The sequence below is a fragment of the Melanotaenia boesemani genome, chromosome 15, assembly GCF_017639745.1.
Source record: "Melanotaenia boesemani isolate fMelBoe1 chromosome 15, fMelBoe1.pri, whole genome shotgun sequence".
Lineage (NCBI taxonomy): Eukaryota > Metazoa > Chordata > Actinopteri > Atheriniformes > Melanotaeniidae > Melanotaenia > Melanotaenia boesemani.
Window position 1 is genome coordinate 34499862 of NC_055696.1, and position 25037 is coordinate 34524898.

A 25037-nucleotide genomic window follows, 5' to 3' on the forward strand; every position below is an offset into this window, starting at 1 on the left:
TCTCTGTGATGCTGCTGCTCCAGATCCATCACAGAGTCATAGAAGGTCCTCAAGAGTCCCCCTTCGTGTCCTCAGAAGACAGACCTGCTCTGACCCTTCCTGGTCCGTGTTTGAGTTCTCTCCATTTTATCAGAGTTTCTTCACAAATATTAGTTGTTTACCTTCATTTGTCAACATCTGCTGGTGAGATGATGCTGGATGAATTCTGCATTATGATCTAGAACATGGTGGAGATGATGCGGAACCACATATAGATGCTGCATTCACTGACCCCTGGATATCTGGGATATACCCAAAGGAAGATCAGTTAACACTAAATATTTGTAGCATCGGCTTGCTGTAAAATTGTCAAATTTCAGGCATAGTTGCAAATGATTATTAATGATTAATTAATTTGTAATCTGTGATTAATCTAATTTAAATTTTATTCATTTGACAGCCCTACTGCAACAGCTGCAGATAATGCATAAATATGACCACATTTATCAGACATACACAATATTTTAACAGTTTTTGTGAAGTACACTCATCAAAGAGAAGTATGAATACTTATTGGCAAGTTAGTACATTCTGTGACACCGCCCTCCAGTGGTAGAAATGAGGAAGTGAAGCAGCCTCCTTTCTGAACTAAAAGGTATCCAAAGATTCAGTGTCTGGGTGGCAGTAAATGATGAGTTGGTGAATGTTACATTTTATGTTATCTGGACTGAATATACTGAACAACTTTAGCTCCAAACATTCACACAAAACAAGAATCTTGTACCAGAACCACTCTGTCAGATAATTTCTCAGTCCAGGGGAAAGTCGTCACACCTCTGATTAACATGATAAATCTCTGTTAGAATCAGGTTAATAGAACAAAAACATCAGCCAGCACACCAAAGCTTTTAGCAGCACAAATGTTTTTGTTACACCATCTCCACGTCCAGCCTTTCTCCACAGCCACCAAGCCAGATCACTTATTAATCACGCCTGCTCCAGGCAGTCCTTCCCCAATCTCCAGATCACTCACACCTGGTTCCAATTCAGTCACTGGGCTTTATATACACCAGCCTCACAGACACTCCTTGTTGGACCTCGTTACACCAACCATGGATTCCTCCTCTGTATCTTCCCTGTCCAGTGGATCCGGGAAGATCTGTTCCCTCCACCGGACCAGCTTGTCGTAAGACCCATCCTCCTGTGATTCAGTATATTAATTAAGTCGGTTAACCTGCTCTTCTTCTCCAAGAGGTCCATTACATTACAGAAGGTCCAACCAAACAGCATGAATCGGGTAAGGAGGAAGGATTCTGGGAGGAATGAATTCCCCCACGCAGGCCCAACTTTTTCTAATGATGCTGACATGATGGATTGGCTGAGGTGGCAGATCTCCCGCATGGGGGAGTCACGTAGGTCAGCACAACCAGGTCACAGGCTTACATCTCCAGTGTTGCCTCCAGCTCCCAGGTCTTCCACAGTGCTTTAACACCCGACACCTGCGCCGAGGTCCTGCCCGGTTCTTCAGTGGCCGATACCAGCTCCACGTAGCGTGTCTGTCAGAGATCCTGCTCCTGGCAGAGCTCCTTCCAAGAGATCCAACCTCAGTCTGCGCGCCTCCTAGAGGTCCAGCTCTGGTCTGCACATCTTCCGGAGGTCCAGCTCCAACCTGTGAAGCCCTCTGGCCTTCCGCCAGAGATCTAGTCTGTTCGTCCTCCGGGTCTGCCTCCAGAGGTCTGGCCGGGTCTGCTCAGCCTCCATCACCAACAGCTGATGGGAGGGCTTCACCTGGGTCAACCACTGACTGGTTCCACCTGCTCTCTCCAGAGCTTTAACCGGCTGTTCTCCCGCTTCATAAAAACAGACACCTGGTTTTAAAACAACCTGAGAGTCTTCCCTGACAGACAAGCCAGCGCAGACGACATGAATCCAAACCCAACAGTAGCGTGGGAAGTTAAACCCTTCTGTCAGAAAAATCCGCGATCAGACAGAAGACAGGAAAACTGCACACTAATTTATGTTTTATTCTTTTATGTTAAAGATCTGTAATCAATTAGTTTTGGCTCTTAGATGAAGGTCTTACATCTAAGACATATTATTTTGTGATGGAGTGAACGTTATCCACCAACAGATTGTTTGGTTCAGGAATCTTTTCCCATGTGGTACAAACACTGAGGAGATGAAAAAGTTCTGACATGAACATATTCATTTTTTCTTTTTTGCTGTTCACTTCATCAGCATACAATAATAGCTTTACATACAAATTTTAACTTTAAATTTTTCATCCACAGTTTCAGTGAATTATAAACAGTTCATTAGTTAGTGGTTTCATCACTTTTCTACACCAAAGGTTAAAATCCTCAGATTGTATCTGTTAGGAGAAATAAATCCTTTATAACCAGCGGATTTATTTGTATATGGACTTATTTGGCAGCCTGAGGCTACCAGGAGTTTTCCTGTGAGTTGTGGAAGTCAGAAATTGACTGGAAACATGGGGCATAAAGTTTACAAAAACAGCCAAAGACCAAGTCGTAGAACCATGTAGTATAAAATTCCAGACTGAGACAGAACCAGACGACAATCCTGCTCTGATCCGGAGTTCAGCTGGACAACAGAAGAAAGAACAGAGCAGCCTCTCCTTCTGGAGGAAGCTGAGATCCTTCAGTGTCTGAACCCAGATGTTGCAGATCAGTCTGCTCTGCAGCATCTGCTGGGGCAGCAGAACCAGAACCAGAGACTGAACAAACTGATCCAGAAGTTCTGATTATGTGCCAGGGACATACCAGGGACCACTCTAGTTCTGGTTCTGTACAGAGGAATAACTCTAAATCTGGTTCTGTACTGGGAGATAATTCTTTTTCTTGTTTGTACTACGGTATAATTCTAGTTCCAACCCAGTTTACAGATTTCAAGCTGTTCCGGGTTCTGAAGCTGGCACCGGTGTGCAGGAAGTTCCTCTTTCTTTAAACACTGGTTGTTCTGTTACATAAGCCACTTTCTGAGGAGGGAGGAGCAGACTCCAGCTGGACGGGTTTTTCAGGTTTATCAGAAACCTGACAGCCGTCCAATCAGAACAGCTGGGTCACAGGTAACCTCACCTGCCTCTCCTTTTTCTCTGTCTGATCGGATCCTCAGATTTCAGCTCCAGGACTTCCTCTTATTCTCTGGGTCAGCATCCTCAGGTGGACAATGAGCTGGGTGGTGTCCACGCAGCCGCAAACAGTCAGCACCTTCAACGCAGCAGCTGATTGGTCGTCAGGGATCTGCGACTGCTGCCAGGACATGAATCAGTGTACGGTACACACACACGCGCACAACAGAGCGTTAGATGCAGCTGTCTCATGGTTGTTTGTTTCTAGGCTGCTTCGCCTTCTGGTGCTTCCCCTGCTTCGCCTGCAAGACCAGCAAGGACTTCGGTCAGTGTCTCTGTCTGCCGCTGCTGGATGTCTTCGGCTGCTTCATCCATCCCATCACCATGTCCATGAGGGTGTCCATGCGGCACGTCTACGGCATCAGAGTGAGGATGCACACGCTCACATCCCATCCCATCAGGAAACCAGTTCAAAAACCAGGCTCAGAATCCAGAAACCTCTTGCAATTTGTGGAATTTATAGATAGTTTCTCTGCCATCTCTGGGGCCCAGTTGTGATGTGACCCTCTTAGGATGTCCTTTATCAATAGGCAGTCCAGGTTGATGCTCACCACAAGCTCCTCCAGGGGGATGAGGGGTTGTTGAGGTGCCCCGAACCCATCTGCCCTTCCCCTGGCTTCTCATTGACGGTGAAATAGGTAGACCCTTTAGCTGTGAGCCTACAATAATATCAATACAGTTATTGGCTACTGGACCCAGTTACGCTTGATGCCTGGTTATAATATAATATATGCACTGACAAAAATAAATCAAAATTCCTTTTTTAAACCATTGATCTTTTAATAAACACAGATCTTAACAAGTCCTCCATGCCTGCATCAGACGCTGCATGTGAGGACTTTGCAGACCACTTCAGAAATAATAATGAACATACTAAATAGACTACTGATAATAAACAGATGAGGCAGATTACAGTCAGTTATGTATGTTTCTGGTTATAGAGCAACAGCAGACTGAGTTAGCTTCTGGTCTGGTTAAACTGGTTAAAGTGGCTGTTCTGGTTCCTGAGGGGGTAAAAATTCAGGTGTTGATGTACAGGTGAGGAGAGGCAGCAGCCGCTGAACAAAGTGCTGAACATGAAATAAGTAAAAACACCTAAAAAAAAAAAAGTTAAATAATAAAAGACAAGACAATAAAATAAAAACAATAAAAATCATTAAAACAATTAAATCAATACAAAATAAAAAAAAAAACACAAGCAATATAAGCAAACTCATACTGGGTGAAACGCCAATGAAAAGAGGTTTTTAGAAGGGATTTAAAACTGAACAGTGAAGAAGCTGGTCTGACCTGAAGTGGCAAAGAGAGGCACCAACGCTCTTCTACTCTGTGTTGAAGGGTCTTCCTGCAGGACATGGAGCAGGCAAGGCAGGTTTATCTGTACGTCACATTTCATGTAGAAGACGATTCAAAGTGCTTTACATAAAACATTAAAGCATCCCGGTGGGCTGCAGGAAGCAATAACACGAGCATTAAAGACTAACTTTGAAAGAAATAAAAGAAAAATTAAATAAAAATAGAAAAAAATCTAAAATAAACCAGATAAAAGCCAGAAATAAAGTTCCAGTGTGGGGAACTAACAGCTGTTCTGATAAAAAGGCAGCAAATAGAAAAGTTTTAACCCTGATGTAAAACTGCTGAGTCAGCAGACCTGCAGCTTTCTGGGAGTTTGTTCCACATGTGAGGAGCACAAAAACGCTGCCTCTCCACGTTTAGTTCTGACTCTGGGAACAGAAAGTAGACCTGACCCTGATGAGCTGAGGGATCTGGTTGGTCCATAACCTACCAGAAGATCCTGGATGGATTGGAGGTCTAGGATCTACGTTCCTGGTCTTAGTGAGGACTGGAGTTCTAGAACCTACTTTCCTGGTCTTAGTGAGGACTGGAGTTCTAGGATCTATTTCCTGGTCTTAGTGAGGACTAGAGTTCTAGAACCTACATTCCTGGTCTTAGTGAGGACTGGAGTTCTAGGATCTCCTGGTCTTGGTGAGGACTGGAGTTCTAGGATCTACTTTCCTGGTCTTAGTGAAGACTGGAGTTCTAGGATCTCCTGGTCTTGGTGAGGACTGGCGTTCTAGGATCTACTTTCCTAGTCTTAGTGAAGAATGGAGTTCTAGGATCTACTTCCCTGGTCTTAGTGAGGACTGGAGTTCTAGGATCTACTTCCCTGGTCTTAGTGAGGACTGGAGTTCTAGGATCTACTTACCTGGTCTTAGTGAGGACTGGAGCAGCAGCGTTCTGGACTAACTGCAGGTGTCTGACTGACTTTTTAGGGAGACCTGTGAGGACAGCATTACAGTAGTCCAGTCTACTAAAGGTAAATGTGGACCAGTTTTACTAAATCCTGCCAAGTCATCAGTCCTTTAATCCTCCAGATGTTCTTTAAGTGAAAACAGGCCGACTTCACAGCTGTCTTAATATAACTGCTAAAATCCAGGTCTGAGTCCAGGACTGCTCCCAGGTTTGAGTCCAGGCCTGCTCCCAGGTCTGAGTCCAGGACTACACCAAGGTCTGAGTCCAGGACTACACCAAGGTCTGAGTCCAGGACTGCTCCCAGGTTTTTGGCTTGGTTGGTAGTTTTGAACTTTGCTGTTTGAAGCTGAGAACTGACTTTTAATTTTTCTTCTTTGGCTCCAAAAACTATTATTTCAGTTTAGTCTTCATGTAACTGAAGGAAGTTCTGGCCCATCTGATCTTTAATCTGATCTGTGCAGGTGATCAGAGTCTGGATCAGACTGTAGTCTCCTGGTGAGATGGTTATGTAGATGTGTGTGTCATCAGCATAACTGTGGTAACATGTTTAGTTGTTTCCATAATGTGAGTGAGTGGCAGCATGTAGATGTTGAACAGCAGTGGCTCCAGGATGGAGCCTTGAGGAACTCCACAGGTTATTTAGGTTCACTCAGATTTCTAGTTACCTATAGACACAAAGTAGTCCCGATCTTTTCAACAGGACTTAAACCAGTTAATTACAGTACCAGAAAGTCCGACCCAGTTTTACAGCCGGTCTAGTGAGATGTTCTGGTCAACTGCAGCACTGAGATCCAGCAGTACCAGGACTAAAATGTTCCTGCTATCTGTGCTCAGACGGATGTCATTAAAGACCTGAACTAGAGCATCTCAGTGCTGTGGTGTGGCCGGAAACCTGACTGGTAGACATCAGAACAGGTATTTAGTGTCAGGAAGTTGTGAAGCTGTAGGAAGATGGCTTTTTCTAGAACCTGACTAAGAAAGGGGAGGTTTGATATCGGCCTGTAGCTGCTCATGAGGGATGAGTCCAGGCTTTTCTTTTTCAGTAGTGGCTTGATGACGGCTGTTTTTAGGGTCTGAGGGAAGACGCCTGAAAGCACAATCAATTTTTGTTGACGATAACAGCATCTGAAACAAAACTCAGGAATGATCAGACAGAGCAACATCCATCACCACAACCTAAAAATATTCAGACCTTTACAGACGACCAGATCCAGACAGGGTCCTCTGGTCCACATGCTGAGATAGACCAAAGTTATCAAGAACAACTCGGTTCTTTGGTCCCTTTGTCCTCCGGGTTCTCAGCATGAATGTTGGAATCACCAACAATAACTACACCGTCAGAGTGGACAGATTACTGACAGCAGTTCAGCAACGTCATCAGAAACGCTGCTCAGTGTTTAGGTGGCCTGTGTATGTCAAGGACCACCACATGAGAGGGGAGGGCATCTGGAGAGACACAGTTTTTCTAAGATACCTGCTGCATTGGAAGGGAGTCATTAAAGCAAACAGCCCTCCTCCAGGCGTTGTACCACACGGTGGTGCCACTGGTCAGGACGCTCTCCATGGTTCCTCTGTAGAAGGTGCACATGATGGGGGTGGGGCTCTCGCTTTCCTCGGGTTGTGGAGGAAGTAGAGGTGCTGGTTGGCTTCCTGGGCCAGTGATGTAGTGGTGATGGTCCAGGAGAGGTCCTCTGTGACATGCACACCCAGGAACTTGGTGGTGCTCTCTCCACCGTAGCACCATTGATGGTCAGAGGTGCATGCTGGGGGCGTGGTCTCCTGAAGTCCACAACCATGTCCTTCATCTTCTCCACGCTCAGAGAGATTGTTGTGTTCACACCACAAGTCCAGGCAGTCCTCACTCCTGTAGTCTGGCTCATCCTCATTGCTGATGAGACCCACTATAGCCTGTCATCTGCAAGCTTGATGAGGAGGTTGGGGCTGTGTGATGGTGTGCAATCATGAGTCAGCAGAGTGAAGAGGAGGGGGCTCAGCACACATCCTTGAGGAACCCGTGTTCAGTGTGGTGATGCTGGATGTGTTCCTGCCGACCCGAACTGCCTGTGGTCTCCTGGTTGGGAGGACAAACTTTGGGCTTGGAAACATCTGTGGAAAATCTGCCTTCATCAGTGGACCGCCTTCCCCTCATGGCTGTGGGACTGAAAAGTTCAGGAGAGTCCTGTACCTCCACACCTGGTTGCAGTCTCTCTGCAAAACACACAATGTAGGCTTCATTGTAAATTTTAACCTGTTTTGGAATCACAGTCCTTATTTAAACCCAACAGCATCCACCTCAATAAATGTGGCATTGACATTTTAAAAGCAAATCTGCAATATGCTGAGCAATGCCCACATGACTGATTGTTTACACACCAACCTCTTCCACACACACCAGAGGCCTCATTTCTAAAGCTGGTGTAGGAACAAAAACCGGAGTACGCCAAGTATAGTCAACTTTGAGATTTATGAAAACCAAACTTAACAGGAAAATGTTCCTACCTCCACGGCAACTCTGACCCAGGTGTACGCACAAAATCTAGAAAATGGGAAATGGTGACACCAGCAGTCCTGAATAAAACCAAGGAAAATGATGTGATGAATATGTATTACAGGCATCCACCTGACCATTTATAGCCACCATGTGGGCGGGGCAAGGCGCTCCCTCACGTGCGCCCGCTTCAGAGTTGATTCTGATTTATAAATGGAAACAGGTGTGGGATGTGCATGCGCACACTTTTATAAATCTTGAAGTTGAAGTGCGCCGCAGACACTGCCTGTAGTTTGCTTTGTTACGCACAGCTTTATAAATGAGGCCCCTGGGTGTTTCTTCTTCTTCTATGGTACTTTCCCAGAGTACTTTACCTGCACCATCTCCACCTACAGACCCCTGCTGTCACTACATCCCTCCAAACTGGTTTTTCCATATAAAGTATTGTGAGAGTCAGAGATTTTCAAAGCTACAAATAAAAATCCTCTCTCATACATAAAACTGAGTACCCCAGTTTCATCACCACCTCCCTCTCTGAGCAAGCTGGCTCTTTTAAATGTGAGGTTCCTCTCAAAGAAGACCTTCATTTTAAATGATTTTATGTCATCCTCCAGCCTGGATTTTCCATTCTTGGTAGAAACCTGGCTGAAACCTGGCAAACGCACCCATTTCCTGAAAGTATGTCCCTGGCACAATGACTTTTTATAAAGCACTGCATGGACTGGCATCACAGATCTTTTAACCTCTTCTTCCAGGTCCTTCAGGTCAGCTGACCAGGGGCAGCTAGTGGTACCACGCTCAGGGTGACCGTGCCCTTGCTATGCAACCCCAGACTCTGGAACAACACCCCCGATATAATATAATATAAACAACAGTTTAGGCTACCGTGCGTTAAAACATCCGTGTTGACTTTGCTGTTAAGCCTCCTCCAGGCCTGGTTTAACCAACAGGTGACAGCGACCTCACAGCCTGCAGGCGGGTTAAGATGTCAAAGGAGGAGCTCAGGGTTTACCATAACCTCCTTCCTGGAAAACCCCAGGGTTCCTGGGCCAGGTGTCTGGAGCAGGTCTCTGATGTGAATCTTTGTTGTTGTTTACAGGGCAGTCTGTGTGACGACTGTTTGTGCTCCACCTTCTGCGTCTCCTGCGTCTGGTGTCAGATGGCCACAGAGATTAAAAAGAGGCAGATCCCCACCATGCTGAGTGACATCATTAGCAGCCGATGATGTCACAGCTCCCAGCTGTCCTGATTGTCAACAGTTTGACTTTCTTTTTCCTGTGTTTACATGTTTACTGAACATCTTTCTGAACCGTCCATCATGTTTACTTCGGCTTGTTGCTCCAACATGTTTTTAATTTTTTAAATGTTTGATTCTGTTGATTTTTGTGTTGTTGTTGTTGTCGTGTAGAGATTCATTTCCTCCTGCCAGACAGAAGAGATGGGTCCTGATATCCCGTGAAGCTGAAGCTGACTGGGACCATCTTTAGCTCAGAACTGCAGTCTGACAGAAAACCTGAAGTTGTTTTTATTTTTATTAAAGTTTGATCAAAACATGATGAAATAATAAGGTCATATGCTGCTTTTATAGTTTTGATTATAATAGTTTTATCTAGATGAAATGCAATTTTTTTCAATCAGATACGAGCTAAAATATTTATTTACAGTTTTTATAAACAATAAAGATGATTTCTTCTTATTAAATTATCTGTTTATTTTGTGTTGTTTACATGTTTTCATTCAATTTTTTCGATGTTTTCTGTTTTGCTAGTAATAACCTGAGTTTTATGTAAACATATTAAACATATTTATGATCAGAAAAAGACCGTTTTCGTCCAGCGCGGCTGTAGTTCTTCTCCGGGCCGCAGGTGGCGCTAGTTTCTCTCTGATTCTCCGCTCAGAGCAGAAAAAGAAGCGGAAGCACGTGCGGTTTCCTCGCAGCGTGCTGGGGTGAGCGGCAGGCGCGACCCAGAGCACAAAACAACCGGAGGGTTATCGATCAGAAATGACGAAGGCGAAGAAGGAGAAAGCTGCAGCGGACGGAGAGGAGGCGACCGGAAGCTCCGAGAAGTCCTACCAGGAGATGATCGCTCACCTGAACCCGATCAGCCAGCCGCTGGCCTCCAGGAAGCTCAGCAAGAAGATCTACAAGTGTGTCAAGAAGGGTGAGTGGCGGCGGAGGACCCGTCAAGTTCCGGTTCTCTGTGTGTGGTTCTGGTCCTGGTTCACGTGTCTGTGTTTTAGCCGCCAGAGTGAAGAACATCCGCCGCGGAGTAAAAGAAGTTCAGAAGTTCATCAACAAAGGAGAGAAAGGGTGAGTTCTGTTCGTTCTCAGACCTTAAGATACACGAAAATGCTTTACTTTCAACCTGTAAGATCACCGTGGTAACAGTGAGCCAGCACGTCACCGTGCTAAAAATTAGCCAGCACGTCACCGTGGTAACAGTTAGCCAGCACGTCACCATGGTAACAGTTAGCGAGCACATCAGTGTTAACAGTTAGCCAGCAAGTCACCGTGGTAACAGTTAGCCAGCAAGTCACCGTGGTAACAGTTAGCCAGCACGTCACCGTGGTAACAGTTAGCCAGCACGTCACCGTGGTAACAGTTAGCCAGCACGTCACCATGGTAACAGTTAGCGAGCACATCAGTGTAAACAGTTAGCCAGCACGTCACCGTGGTAACAGTTAGCCAGCACGTCACCGTGGTAACAGTTAGCCAGCACATCAGTGTTAACAGTTAGCCAGCACATCAGTGTTAACAGTTAGCCAGCACGTCACCGTGGTAACAGTTAGCCAGCACGTCACCGTGGTAACAGTTAGCCAGCACATCAGTGTTAACAGTTAGCCAGCACATCAGTGTTAACAGTTAGCCAGCACATCAGGTGTTAACAGTTAGCCAGCACATCACGTGTTAACAGTTAGCCAGCACATCACGTGTTAACAGTTAGCCAGCACATCACGTGTTAACAGTTAGCCAGCACATCACGTGTTAACAGTTAGCCAGCACATCACGTGTTAACAGTTAGCCAGCACATCAGTGTTAACAGTTAGGCAGCACATCACGTGTTAACAGTTAGCCAGCACATCAGTGTTAACAGTTAGCCAGCACATCAGGTGTTAACAGTTAGCCAGCACATCACGTGTTAACAGTTAGCCAGCACATCACGTGTTAACAGTTAGCCAGCACATCACGTGTTAACAGTTAGCCAGCACATCACGTGTTAACAGTTAGCCAGCACATCAGGTGTTAACAGTTAGCCAGCACATCAGGTGTTAACAGTTAGCCAGCACATCACGTGTTAACAGTTAGCCAGCACATCACGTGTTAACAGTTAGCCAGCACATCACGTGTTAACAGTTAGCCAGCACATCACGTAGTAACAGTTAGCCAGCACATCACGTAGTAACAGTTAGCCAGCACATCACCAGTTGGCTGAGCTGTTTTACATATTATCACTGTTATCTGAGGTTTTTTTTATTACTTAAATCCTTCTAAAGAGTTTTTTTTTTGCATTGATAGACAGTAGCCTTCTCTTTCTGTCCAGTTATTAGAAAAATAGTTTCTCACCTTAAAACATGAAAAAAGCAAAAATATTCAGGAGCCCATGTTTATGCTTCTGTTCTTCTCTCCAGCTGATCTCTCTCACTCTCTCTGCAGCTGATCTCTCTCTCCCACCTAGTGTCTATGTCTCTCTTTATCTCTCTCCAGCTAGTCTGTTTCTCTGTCTCGCTCTCTCTCTCTCTCTCAACTGATCTCTCTCTCTCTGTCTTTCTCTCCTGCTGATCATTCTCAAGGTGATCGATCTCTCTCTCTCCAGCTAGTGTCTCACTGTCTCTCTCTTGATCTCTCTCCAGCTAGTCTGTCTCTCTCTCTCTGCAGCTGATCTCTGTCTCTGTCTCCAGCTCATCGTTCACAGCTAATCTCTCTCTCTCCAGCTGATCTCTCTCTCTAGCTGATCTCTCGCTCCCTTTCTCTCGCCAGCTAGTCTCTCGCTCCCTTTCTCTCGCCAGCTAGTCTCTCTCTCCCTCTTTCTCTCTGCAGTTGATCTCTCCCTCTCTCTCAGCTGATCTCTCTTTCTCAACTGATCTCCCTCTCTCTCTCTCCGTCTCTCTCTCCAGCTGATCTCTCTCTCTCTAGCTGATCATTCTCCAGCTGATATCTTGCTCTCTCTCTCTCTCTGCAGCTGATCTCTCTCTCTCCTGCTGATCATTCTCAAGGTGATCGATCTCTTTCTCTCCAGCTAGTGTCTCTGTCTCTCTCTTTATCTCTCTCCAGCTAGTCTCTTTCTCTGTCTCGCTCTCTCTCTCTCTCAATTGATCTCTCTCTCGCTGTCTCTCTCTTTAGCTGATCATTCACAGCTAATCTCTAGCTGATCTCTCGCTCTTTCTCTCTCCAGCTAGTCAACTGATCTCCCTTGCTGTCTCTGTCTTTCTCTGCTGATCTCTCTCTTAACTGATTTCTCTCTCTCTCTCTCTTTCCTGCTGATCATTCTCAAGGTGATCAATCTCTCTCTCTCCAGCTAGTGTCTCTCTCTTTATCTCTCTCCAGCTAGTCTCTCTCTCTGTCTCGCTCTCTCTCGCTGTCTCTCTCTCTAGCTGATCATTCACAGCTAATCTCTCTCTCTCCAGCTGATCTCTCTCTCTAGCTGATCTCTCGCTCTTTCTCTCTGCAGCTGATCTGTCTCTCCAGCTGATATCTTGCTCTCTCTCTCTCCAGCTGATCTCTCTCTCTCCAGCTGATCATTCTCTCCACCTGATCTCTCTCTCTCTCTCTCTCTCTCTAGTTGATTATTCTCCAGCTGATATCTTGCTCTCTCTCTCGCTCTCTCCAGCTGATCTCTCGCTCCCTTTCTCTCTGCAGCTGATCCCTCCCTCTCTCTCAGCTGATCTCTCTTTCTCAACTGATCTCCCCCTCTCTCTCTAGGCTGATCTCTCTCTGTCTCTCTCTTCAGCTGATCTCTCTCTCCTGCTGATCATTCTCAAGGTAAACCATCTCTATCTCTCTCTCTCTAGCTGATCATTCTCCAGCTGATATCTTGCTCTCTCTCTCTCTCCAGCTGATCTCTCTCTCTCCTGCTGATCATTCTCAAGGTGGTCGATCTCTCTCTCTCCAGCTAGTGTCTCTGTCTCTCTCTTTATCTCTCTCCAGCTAGTTTCTCTCTCTGTCGCGCTCTCTCTCTCTCTCTCTCAGCTGAGCTCTCTCTCAACTGATCTCTCTCTTGCTGTCTCTCTCTCTAGCTGATCATTCACAGCTAATCTCTCTCTCCAGCTGATCTCGCTCTAGCTGATCTCTCGCTCTTTCTCTCTCCAGCTAGTCTCTCTCTCTCCAGCTGATCTCTTTCTCTCTCTCTAGCTGATCATTCTCCAGCTGATATCTTGCTCGCTCTTTCTCTCTCTCCCGCTGATCATTCTCAAGGTGATCTCTCTCTCTCTCTCTCCAGCTAGTGTCTCTCTGTCTCTCTCTCTCAACTGATCTCTCTCCCTCTCTCTCAGCTGATCTCTATCTCTGTCTCCAGCTGATCATTCACAGCTAATCTCTCTCTCTCCAGCTAGTGTCTCTCTCTGTCTGTCTCCAGCTGATCTCTCTCTCTCTCTCTCTCTCTCTCTAGTTGATTATTCTCCAGCTGATATCTTGCTCTCTCTCTCGCTCTCTCCAGCTGATCTCTCGCTCCCTTTCTCTCTGCAGCTGATCCCTCCCTCTCTCTCAGCTGATCTCTCTTTCTCAACTGATCTCCCCCTCTCTCTCTAGGCTGATCTCTCTCTGTCTCTCTCTTCAGCTGATCTCTCTCTCCTGCTGATCATTCTCAAGGTAAACCATCTCTATCTCTCTCTCTCTAGCTGATCATTCTCCAGCTGATATCTTGCTCTCTCTCTCTCTCCAGCTGATCTCTCTCTCTCCTGCTGATCATTCTCAAGGTGGTCGATCTCTCTCTCTCCAGCTAGTGTCTCTGTCTCTCTCTTTATCTCTCTCCAGCTAGTTTCTCTCTCTGTCGCGCTCTCTCTCTCTCTCTCTCAGCTGAGCTCTCTCTCAACTGATCTCTCTCTTGCTGTCTCTCTCTCTAGCTGATCATTCACAGCTAATCTCTCTCTCCAGCTGATCTCGCTCTAGCTGATCTCTCGCTCTTTCTCTCTCCAGCTAGTCTCTCTCTCTCCAGCTGATCTCTTTCTCTCTCTCTAGCTGATCATTCTCCAGCTGATATCTTGCTCTCTCTCTCTCTCTTTCTCCAGCTGATCTCTCGCTCCCTTTCTCTCGCCAGCTAGACTCTCTTTCTCTCTGCAGCTGATCCCTCCCTCTCTCTCAGCTGATCTCTCTTTCTCAACTGATCTCTCTGTCTCTCTCTTCAGCTGATCTCTCTCTCCTGCTGATCATTCTCAAGGTGATTGATCTCTCTCTCTCCAGCTAGTGTCTCTGTCTCTCTCTTTATCTCTCTCCAGCTAGTCTCTTTCTCTGTCTCTCTCTCTCTCTCAGCTGATCTCTCTCAACTGATCTCTCTCTCTCCAGCTGATCTCTCTCTCGCTGTCTCTCTCTAGCTTATCATTCACAGCTAATCTCTCTCTCTCTCTATAGCTAGTCTCTATCTCTGTCTCTCTCTCTCTCTCTCTCTCTCTCTCTCTCTCTCTCTTTTAACTGATCTCTCTCTCGCTGTCTCGCTCTCTAGCTGATCATTCACAGCTAACCTCTCTCTCTCTAGCTGATCTCTCGCTCTTTCTCTCTCCAGCTAGTCTCTCTCTCTTTCTCTCACCAGCTGATCTTATGCTCTCTTTCCCTCTCCAGCTAGTCTCTCTCTCTCTCTGTCTCTCTCTATTCCTCCCTCTCGCTCAGCTGATCTCTCTTTCTCAACTGATCTCTCTGTCTCTCTCTTCAGCTGATCTCTCTCTCCTGCTGATCATTCTCAAGGTGATTGATCTCTCTCTCTCCAGCTAGTGTCTCTGTCTCTCTCTTTATCTCTCTCCAGCTAGTCTCTTTCTCTGTCTCGCTCTCTCTCTCAGCTGATCTCTCTCAACTGATCTCTCTCTCTCCAGCTGATCTCTCTCTCGCTGTCTCTCTCTCTAGCTTATCATTCACAGCTAATCTCTCTCTCTCTATAGCTAGTCTCTATCTCTGTCTCTCTCTCTCTCTCTCTCAGCTGATCTCTCTTTTAACTGATCTCTCTCTCGCTGTCTCGCTCTCTAGCTGATCATTCACAGCTGACCTCTCTCTCTCTAGCTGATCTCTCGCTCTTTCTCTCTCCAGCTAGTCTCTCTCTCTTTCTCTCACCAGCTGATCTTATGCTCTCTTTCCCTCTCCAGCTAGTCTCTCTCTCTCTCTGTCTCTCTCTATTCCTCCCTCTCGCTCAGCTGATCTCTCTTTCTCAACTGATCTCCCTTGCTGTCTCTCTCTTTCTCTGCTGATCTCTCTCTTAACTGATTTCTCTCTCTCTCTCTCTCTCTCTCTCTCTTTCCTGCTGATCATTCTCAAGGTGATCAATCCTTCTCTCTCCAGCTAGTGTCTCTCTCTTTATCTCTCTCCAGCTAGTCTCTCTCTCTGTCTCGCTCTCTCTCAACTGATCTCTCTCTTGCTGTCTCTCTCTAGCTGATCATTCACAGCTAATCTCTCTCTCTCCAGCTGATCTCTCTCTCTAGCTGATCTCTCTCTCTTTCTCTCTGCAGCTGATCTGTCTCTACAGCTGATCTGTTTCTCTCTCTCCCTCCCTCTCTCTCAGCTGATCTCTCTGTCTCTGTCTCCAGCTGATCATTCACAGCTAATCTCTCTCTTTCCAACTGATCTCCCTCTCTCTCTCAGCTGATCTCTCTCTCTCAACTGATCTGTCTCTCTCTCAACTGATCTCTCTGTCTCTCTCTCAGCTGATCTCTCCCTCTCTAGGTGATCTCTCTCTTTCTCTCTCCAGCTAGTCTCTTTCTCTCTGTCTCTCTCTCCCTTTCTCTCAGCTGATTTCTCTCTGCAGCTGATCCCTCTCTCCAGCTGAGCTCTCTTGTCTGTGTCTCTCTCTCTCCAGCTGACCTCTCTCTCTCTCTAGCTGATCTCTCGCTCTTTCTCTCTCCAGCTAGTCTCTCTTTCTCCCTCTCTCTCCTGCCGATCTCTCTCTCTCTCTCTCTCTCTCAGCTGATCTCTCTCTCAACTGATCTCTCTCTCTGCAGCTGATCTCTCTCTCTCTGTCTCTGTCTCCAGCTGATCATCCACAGCTAATCTCTCTCTCTCTCCAGCTGATCTCTCTCTCTCTAGTTGATCTCTCGCTCTTTCTCTCTCCAGCTACTCTCTCTCTCTCAAGCTGATCTCTTGCTCCCTTTCTCTCGCCATCTAGTCTCTCTCTCTCCCTCTTTCTCTCTGCAGCTGATCTCTGTCTCTCTCTCCAGCTGATAATTCACAGCTAATCTCTCTTTCCAACTGATCTCCCTCTCTTGCTCAGCTGATCTCTCTCTCAACTGATCTCTCTGTCTCTCTCTCAGCTGATCTCTCCCTCTCTAGGTGATCTCTCTCTTTCTCTCTCCAGCTAGTCTCTTTCTCTCTGTCTCTCTCTCAGCTGATCCCTCTCTCCAGCTGAGCTCTCTTGTCTGTGTCTCTCTCTCTCTCCAGCTGACCTCTCTCTCTCTCTAGGTGATCTCTCGCTCTTTCTCTCTCCAGCTAGTCTCTCTCTCTCTCTGTCTCTCAGCTGATTTCTCTCAGCTGATCTCTCTCTTAAGCAGATCTCTCTGTCTGTGTCTCTCTTGTCCCAGCTGATCTCTCTCTCTCTCTCCAGCTGATCATTCACCAGCTGATCTCTCTCTCTCTCCAGCTAGCCTCTCTCTCTCAGCAGATCTCTCTTTCTCTCTCTCTCTCTCCTGCTGATCATTCTCAATGAGATCGATCTCTCTCTCTCTCAGCTTTTCTCTCTCCAGTTGAATATTCACAGCTAATCTCTCTCTCTCTCTCCAGCTGATCTGTCGCTCTCTGTCTCTCTCTCGCTCCCTCTCTCTCAGCTGATCGCTCGCTCTCAACTGATCTCTCTGTCTCTTCCCAGCTGATCTCTCTCTCTCTCTCTCTCTCTCTCTCTCTCTCTCTCTGTCTCTCTGTCTCTGTCTCTCTCTCCAGCTGATCATTCACAACTAATCTCTCTCTCTCTCTCCAGCTGATCTCTCTCTGTCTCTCTCTCCAGCTGATCATTCACCAGCTGATCTCTGCTCTCCAGCTAGTCTCTCTCTCTGTCTCTCGCTCTTTCTCTCTTCAGCTAGCATCTCTGTCTCTCAGCTGATCTCTCTTTCTCCAGCTAGTCTCTCTCGCTCTATCTCTCAGCTGATCTCTCTCTCTCTCGCTCTCTCTACAGCTGATCTCTCTCTCTCAACTAATCTCTCTCTCTCAGCTTCTCTCTCTCTCTCTCTCCAGTTGATTATTCACAGCTAATCTCTCTCTCTCAGCAGATCTCTCTTTCTCTCTCTCTCTCTCCTGCTGATCATTCTCAATGAGATCGATCTCTCTCTCTCTCAGCTTTTCTCTCTCCAGTTGAATATTCACAGCTAATCTCTCTCTCTAGCTGATCTCTCTCTATCTTTCTCCAGTTAGTTTCTCTCTCTCTCTCTCTCTCTGTCTCTCTCTCTCTCTCTCTCCAGCTGATCTCTCGCTCTCTGTCTCTCTCTCGCTCCCTCTCTCTCAGCTGATCGCTCGCTCTCAACTGATCTCTCTGTCTCTTCCCAGCTGATCTCTCTCTCTCTCTCCCTCTCTCTCTCTCAGCTGACCTCTCTCTCTCTGTCTCTCTCTCCAGCTGATCATTCACAACTAATCTCTCTCTCTTCCCAGCAGATCTCTCTCTCTCTCCAGCTGATCATTCACCAGCTGATCTCTCTCTCTCCAGCTAGTCTCTCTCTCTGTCTCTCGCTCTTTCTCTCTCCAGCTAGCATCTCTGTCTCTCAGCTGATCTCTCTCTCTCAGCTGATCTCTCTCTCTCTCGCTCTCTCTACAGCTGATCTCTCTCTCAACTAATCTCTCTCTCTCAGCTTTTCTCTCTCTCTCTCCAGTTGATTATTCACAGCTAATCTCTCTCTCTAGCTAGTGTTTCTCTCTCTCTCTCTACAGCTAATCATTCTCTGCAGCTGATCTCTCTCTCTCTCTCTATCTTTCTCCAGCTAGTTTCTCTCTCTCTCTCTCTTTCTTTGTCTCTCTCTTCCCAGCTTATCTCTCTCGCTCCCTCTCTCTGTCTCTCTCCAACTGATCATTCTCCAGCTGATCTCTCCTTTTTTCTCTCTCTCTCTTTCTCTTCAGCTGATCTCCAGCTGTTCGGTGGTAGCATCCTGACATAATTCTGCATATGTCTGCATCAGGATTTCTAGTAAAATGATTTTTTGTATTCAGACATGATTTCAATGTTTCTGATAAGCAGTTGTCACGAGATTATTTATATTGACAAAACGACCAACAGTTCCATCCGTCATTGTGGGCGTGGTCTAAAGTTAGGAGTTATATCGGACTGATCCCACCTGAGCAGGCGCTGAAGCATGTTGTTTCCTTCCTGCAGCATCGTGGTGATGGCGGGCGACACCCTCCCTATCGACGTGTACTGTCACCTGCCCGTCATGTGTGAGGACAGGAACCTGCCGTACGCCTACATCCCCTCCAAAGTGGTGAGTCTGGGAGAGGAAGCCAGATTTCTGAAGCCGGACGTCTGAGTCCTGATCAGAATAAAACCATGAACTTCCTGTTCAGCTCTTCTCACCAGATATGTTCCGACTTCAAGACTTTTTATACACAATGAGTCAGGAGAGTTTTCCAGGAAAGAGACTCACCTGGAAAACCAGGTCCACCTCCTCATTAATCCTCCAGTTCTTCCATTAAAACCAGTTCAGCTTTATTTATCCCAGAACGCTTCCAGGAGTAATGGAAAACATGCTTTTGATGTCACCGTGGCTTTCCCTGCATGCTGGGGAAACCAGGCTACTCCCAGTTTCTCTCCAGTAAAACACGGTAAAAATACGCCTCAACGCAGTACGCTTACGAGAGAAGTGGTGGTTGCGATGCAGAAACACTGTCAATAAGGTAGATCGTACAACCTGCAAAATGTTGGCTGAGTACAGGTTTAGATGTTCCGGTTTCAGACGTGGGCGTTTACCTGCTGCTGGTGGAGGCTCCTACACCTGTCTGTCCAACTGTGGGCTTCATCACCACACTCATCATTTATAGCTTCATTATTGATCTGGATCTATTATCTGTTCATCTACTTCATTTCTGATAAGTTAATGTATTCTGGGATTTACAGAAGGAAGGTGTCTGAATAAACTGGACTCTGTTTAAAAGTCTAGTTTAAGTAAAAGCAGTAAAAATATGAGGAAGGTTATTTCTTACATGTACAATAAGATGTAGAAACAACTTTACTGGATTTGATGTCACATCTACTGTGAAACCAGTAAGCAGTCCTGAAGATGTACCAAAACCAGACTGGGAGAAACATCCCAACCTGGAGAAGGAAAGTGATGTTCTCATCTGTCCATGGAGCTTTATCTAGATGTAAAACCCTGCAGCAGTGAGCCGTTCTACCTGAATATTCACCAGAGGAAGCCGAATGTGAACAGGATCCAGAACCAGCGTCTTCCGTCTTCTCTGGACCAAAGCTCATTTAAAACGATCTGAGGCAAAGTGGAAACCTGGATGAAGATGTGAACTAGTTTGTGGAAAGCATGGACGGCGTGTCCTGCAGACTAAAGAGGAGAGGGAGCATCCAGCTTGTTATCAGTGGACAGGTAAAAAGCTGCATCTCTGATGGGATGGGGCTGCATTAGTGCCTATGGCGTGGGCAGCTTCCACATCTGTGAAGCTCCATCAATGCTGAAAAGTACATGGAGGCTTTAGAGCAACATCTGCTCCATCCAGACAACGTCTCTTTCAGGGAAGACCATGCAGATTTCAGCAAGACGATGCTGAACCACATCCTGCATCCATCACAGCAGCATGGCTTCACAGGAGAAGAGTCCAACTTTTTCCAGACGTGTTGCTGCATCAGATTCACAATCCACTCATATTTTCATCACATGGTGAAACGTCTCCGTTTCATCCTCTGATGTTGTTTATCTTCTACTGGCAGTAAAAGGTGGAGCGTGAGGTTTGGGAATCGCTGCTTCTGGTTACAGTCCTGACTCTGGAATTATTTCTGTTTTTGTGGAAACTTTTTTCTACATGAATGGTTTCTGATCAGTGATGTATAAAGTCAGAATATATTTTGATTCTCAGACAAACGTCGGGTGTAAACCTGCAGGTGGAAACCATGATTTTGGGAATTTTCTCCATGGTTTTAGTGGCTGATGATTCTGATCTGGTTTTCTTAGGATCTGGGATCGTCTGCTGGATCCAAGAGGCCGACATGTGTCATCCTGATCAAACCCCACCAGGACTACCAGGAGGCATACGATGAGTGCTTGGATGAGGTCACCAGCCTGCCCAAACCCCTCTGAGCCAATGAAGGATCAGATCGGGGATCCCCCTGTTTCCAGTGTTTATGCTAAGCTAGGCTAACTAGCCTCAGGACGAGTAGGGGTGGGGGGTTGTAACGACACAAACACTGAACAGGAAGTAAAGACAGGGTTGTTTGTGTTTTCTCTGGTTTTTTGATCAGTTTGATGGATTCTGTTTCCATTCCATGTCTGTCTGGCTTGTTTAAACCCTGGAAGTCCTATACTTACGACAGTCCTTTTTGTCTTTTTTTTTTTCAATAAAAGTGCAAGAAAAAAGTCCTTTCTGTAAAATCTTTTGCCCATTTTTTTTCAGGACAACTGTACCTTCAAGAATCGGCTAAGCATTTGTCATATAAGTGCTTATAACAGTGTAATTACAAAAAAGTGGAAAACGAGTTGGAATTTTCATCAGGTTATAAACTGGAAATTGACTATTTTCTATCATCACAGACAGTTTGGTTTGTGCCGAGCTTCCAGTGTCCATGCAGGATGTTTCTGTCTGAACGTCTCAGCTGCTGTCCAGCTGAAGACCGACACCAGCCTCCATCCAGGGTCTACAACTTATGCACAGATTGCACTGTTTCCTCCCTAGGCCTTTTCCTAGGGTCCTCTCTTGTATTGGTGGATCCAGGAAAGAGGCCTTCAGAGGGGGTTTAGGTAGTCCTGTCATAACAAATTTTGCTGGGCAAAAAAATTTCTCAGAAATGATCGCAATAATATTGCGCAAGGTGATCATGTCATTTTTAGACAATTTTCAACTAATGAAATGACAATGCCAGAATAATGCAAGTACACCCTTTCAAAGATCAATAAACTTTCATTTCTAAAGAACATTTTACACGAACTGGAAGAAATGTTAAAACAATAAATAGAACGGACTCTCAGTCTCAACCACAATGAATGAAAACCAAACGCAACCAAACACAAAGTATGATTGATAAAGTCTGTTTTTTAAACAAAATTGCCTTTTTAAAAAATATATATAAAAAAAAAAATCAAACATGAGGCTCAGACAGGGAAAACCGGCAAAACTGCCAATATCATTGTATTACAAAATGGAAAAAAACAGTAGGGTTATGCCGTTTGCATGAGCGGAACATTTATTCTCAGTATTATTCCAATAATGTGTGTTTGGATGTTTTTCTGTTGGCTTTGTCTAAAGGTGCTTTGTTTCCGCACTTTTGCTTCTGATATTCTGATGTCATCGCTGCGTGTCAGACCGATCTATCAGCAGTGAGTGATCTGTGCTGTTGGGCCGGGATACCAACCCAAAAGTAATGTGGCCCACTGGGAATCCTCCTGAACCTCTCGATTAGCCGGCATTGCTCTTGGTGTGTATTTTGTTTACGGTAGTATATAGGCTGACTCTATCTGTGTAATGTGCCTGCTCATTACAGGGGTTATTACAGTAGACCAGGAAGTGAGGGCTTTGTACTGACGTCAACAGGGCGTCAAGAAGACCTAGAGATACGTGAACTCCTCCACTTGGGGCAGGACCCTATTGCAGACCCGGAGAGAGCACCCTTTTCCGGCTGAGGACCATGGTCTTGGACTTGGAAGTGTTGATTCTCATCCCAGCCGCTTCACACTCGGCTGCGAATCGCTCCAGTGAGAGCTGAAGATCACGGCCCGATGAAGCCAACAGAACCACATCATCCACAAAGAGCAGAGACCCAATCCTGAGGCCACCGAAACGGATCCCCTCAACACCTCGCCTGCACCTAGAAATTCTGTCCATAAAAGTTATGAACAGAATCGGTGACAGAGGGCAGCCTTGGTGGAGTCCAACCCGCACTGGAAACGATTCTGATTTACTGCCGGCAATGTGGACCAGTCCAGTCATACAGGGGCCGGACAGCACGTGCAAGCGGGTCTGGTACTCCATACTCCCGGAGTATCCCCAACAGGAGTCTTGGGGGAACACGGTCGAATGCCTTCTTCAAGTCCACAAAGCACATGTAGATTGGTTGGGCAAACTCCCATGCCCCCTCAAAGACCCTGAAGAGGGTGTAGAGCTGTTCCACGACCGGGACGAAAACCACACTGCTCCTCCTCAATCTGAGGTTCAACTATCCGACGGACCCTCCTCTCCAGCACCCCTGAATAGGCCTTACCGGGGAGGCTGAGGAGTGTGATCCCCCTGTAGTTGGAGCACACCCTCCAGTCCCCCTTTTTGAAGAGGGGGACCACCACCCCAGTCTGCCAGTCCAGGGGAAATGTCCCTGATGTCCACAATGATGCTGCAGAAGCGTTTCAGCCAAGACAGCCCTACAGCATCCAGAGCCTTAAGGACCTCAGCGACCTCAGCCCCAGGGATAGGAGAGCCAGAACCAGCTACCCCAGACTCTGCTTCCTCGCTTTCCGCCTGCATCCTGCCAGCATCGTAACTGCATCCTGCTTGTATCATACTCGCTTCCTGCCTACATCATACTTACATCCTTCCTGTATCATACTCCCATCCTGCCTGCATCATACTTGCAACCTGAATACATCATACTCGAATCCTACTTCAATCCTCCCTGCATTATACTCACATCCTGCCTGCATCATACTCGCATCCTGCCTGCATCCTACAGTGTCATACTGACATCCTTCCAACATCATACTCGTATCCTGCCTGCATCATTCTCGCATCCTTCCTGAGTCACACTCGCATCCTGCCTTTATCATCCTCGCATTCTGCCTGCATCCTGCCTGCATTGTACTCGCATCTTGAGTCCATTATACTTGCATCCTTCCTGCATCCTATTCGCATCATGCCTACATCCTGCCTGCATCCTACCAGTGATATACTGACATCCTTCCAGCATCATACTTGCATCCTGCCTACAACTTGCGTGCAACCTGCCTGCATTCTACCTACATCCTGCCTGCATCCTACCAGCGTCATACTGACATCCTTCCAGCATCATACTCACATCCTACCTGCATCATACTCTTATCCTACCTGCATCATACTCGCATCCTGCCTGCATCCTGCCTGCATCCTACTAGTGTTATACTGACATCCTTCCAGCATCATACTTGCCTCCTGCCTGCATCATACTCACATCCTCCCTGCATCCTACTCACATCCTGCCTGCATCCTGCCAGCATCGTAATTGAATCCTGCTTTTTCATACTCGCTTCCTGCCTGCATCATACCCACATCCTCCCTGCATCCTACTCACATCATGCCGGCATTCTACTCGCATCCTCCCTGCATCCTGCCAGCATCGTAACTGAATCCTGCTTTTTCATACTCGCTTCCTGCCTGCATCATACCCACATCCTCCCTCCTTCCTACTCACATCATGCCGGCATTCTACTCGCATCCTCCCTGCATCCTGCCAGCATTGTAACTGAATCCTGCTTTTTCATACTCGCTTCCTGCCTGCATCATACCCACATCCTCCCTGCATCCTACTCACATCATGCCGGCATTCTACTCGCATCCTCCCTGCATCCTGCCAGCATCGTAACTGAATCCTGCTTGTATCATACTCGCTTCCTGCTTGTATCATACTCACATCCTTCCTGTATCATACTTCCATCCTGCCTGCATCATACTCGCATCCTACTTGCATCCTGCCTGCATCCTTCCAGCATCATACTCGTATCCTGCCTGCATCATACTCGCATCCTTCCTGCATGATACTCGTATCCTGCCTGCATCATACTCACATCCTGCCTATATCATACTCGCATCCTGCCCGCATCCTGCCTACATCCTGCCTGCAACCTACCAGTGTTATACTGACATCCTTCCTGCATCATACTCGTATCCTGCCTGCATCATACTCACATCCGTCCTGCATCACACTCACATCCTGCCTATATCATACTCGCATCCTGCCTGCATGCTGCCTACATCCTGCCTGCAACCTACCAGTGTTATACTGACATCCTTCCAGCATCATACTCGTATCCTGCCTGCATCATACTCGCATTCTGCCTGCATCCTGCCTGCATCATACTAGCATCCTAACTGCATCATACTCGCATCCTGCCTGTATCATACTCGCATCCTTCTTGCATTCTGCCTGCATCCTGCCTGCATTGTACTCGCATCTTGAGTCCATTATACTTGCATCCTTCCTGCATCCTATTCGCATCATGCCTACATCCTGCCTGCATCCTACCAGTGATATACTGACATCCTTCCAGCATCATACTTGCATCCTGCCTACAACTTGCGTGCAACCTGCCTGCATTCTACCTACATCCTGCCTGCATCCTACCAGCGTCATACTGACATCCTTCCAGCATCATACTCACATCCTACCTGCATCATACTCTTATCCTACCTGCATCATACTCGCATCCTGCCTGCATCCTGCCTGCATCCTACTAGTGTTATACTGACATCCTTCCAGCATCATACTTGCCTCCTGCCTGCATCATACTCACATCCTCCCTGCATCCTACTCACATCCTGCCTGCATCCTGCCAGCATCGTAATTGAATCCTGCTTTTTCATACTCGCTTCCTGCCTGCATCATACCCACATCCTCCCTGCATCCTACTCACATCATGCCGGCATTCTACTCGCATCCTCCCTGCATCCTGCCAGCATCGTAACTGAATCCTGCTTTTTCATACTCGCTTCCTGCCTGCATCATACCCACATCCTCCCTCCTTCCTACTCACATCATGCCGGCATTCTACTCGCATCCTCCCTGCATCCTGCCAGCATTGTAACTGAATCCTGCTTTTTCATACTCGCTTCCTGCCTGCATCATACCCACATCCTCCCTGCATCCTACTCACATCATG

At 46.7% G+C, this 25037-nt stretch overlaps 2 protein-coding genes across 3 annotated transcripts; both read left to right on the forward strand.

Moving 5' to 3' along the window:
- The first annotated feature begins 2708 nt into the window (after positions 1–2708).
- On the forward strand, positions 2709–9883 carry LOC121654687 (cornifelin homolog B-like). Of its 2 annotated transcripts, XM_042008924.1 has the most exons (3): positions 2709–3271; positions 3339–3496; positions 8971–9883. In XM_042008924.1, the coding sequence occupies exons 1-3, from the start codon at positions 3169–3171 to the stop codon at positions 9094–9096; spliced, it is 387 nt and encodes a 128-aa protein (XP_041864858.1). In that variant the 5' UTR covers positions 2709–3168; the 3' UTR covers positions 9097–9883. The 2 variants fall into 2 exon arrangements, with proteins under 2 accessions (XP_041864858.1, XP_041864857.1); XM_042008923.1 differs by lacking the exon at positions 8971–9883 and having other exon boundaries at positions 3339–4225.
- Positions 9846–20560, forward strand: nhp2 (NHP2 ribonucleoprotein homolog (yeast)). The gene is made up of 4 exons (XM_042008920.1): positions 9846–10033; positions 10113–10182; positions 18356–18461; positions 20157–20560. Exons 1-4 carry the CDS (start codon positions 9874–9876, stop codon positions 20280–20282), a joined length of 462 nt encoding a protein of 153 aa, XP_041864854.1. The 5' UTR covers positions 9846–9873; the 3' UTR covers positions 20283–20560.
- Positions 20561–25037: the final 4477 nt, after the last annotated feature.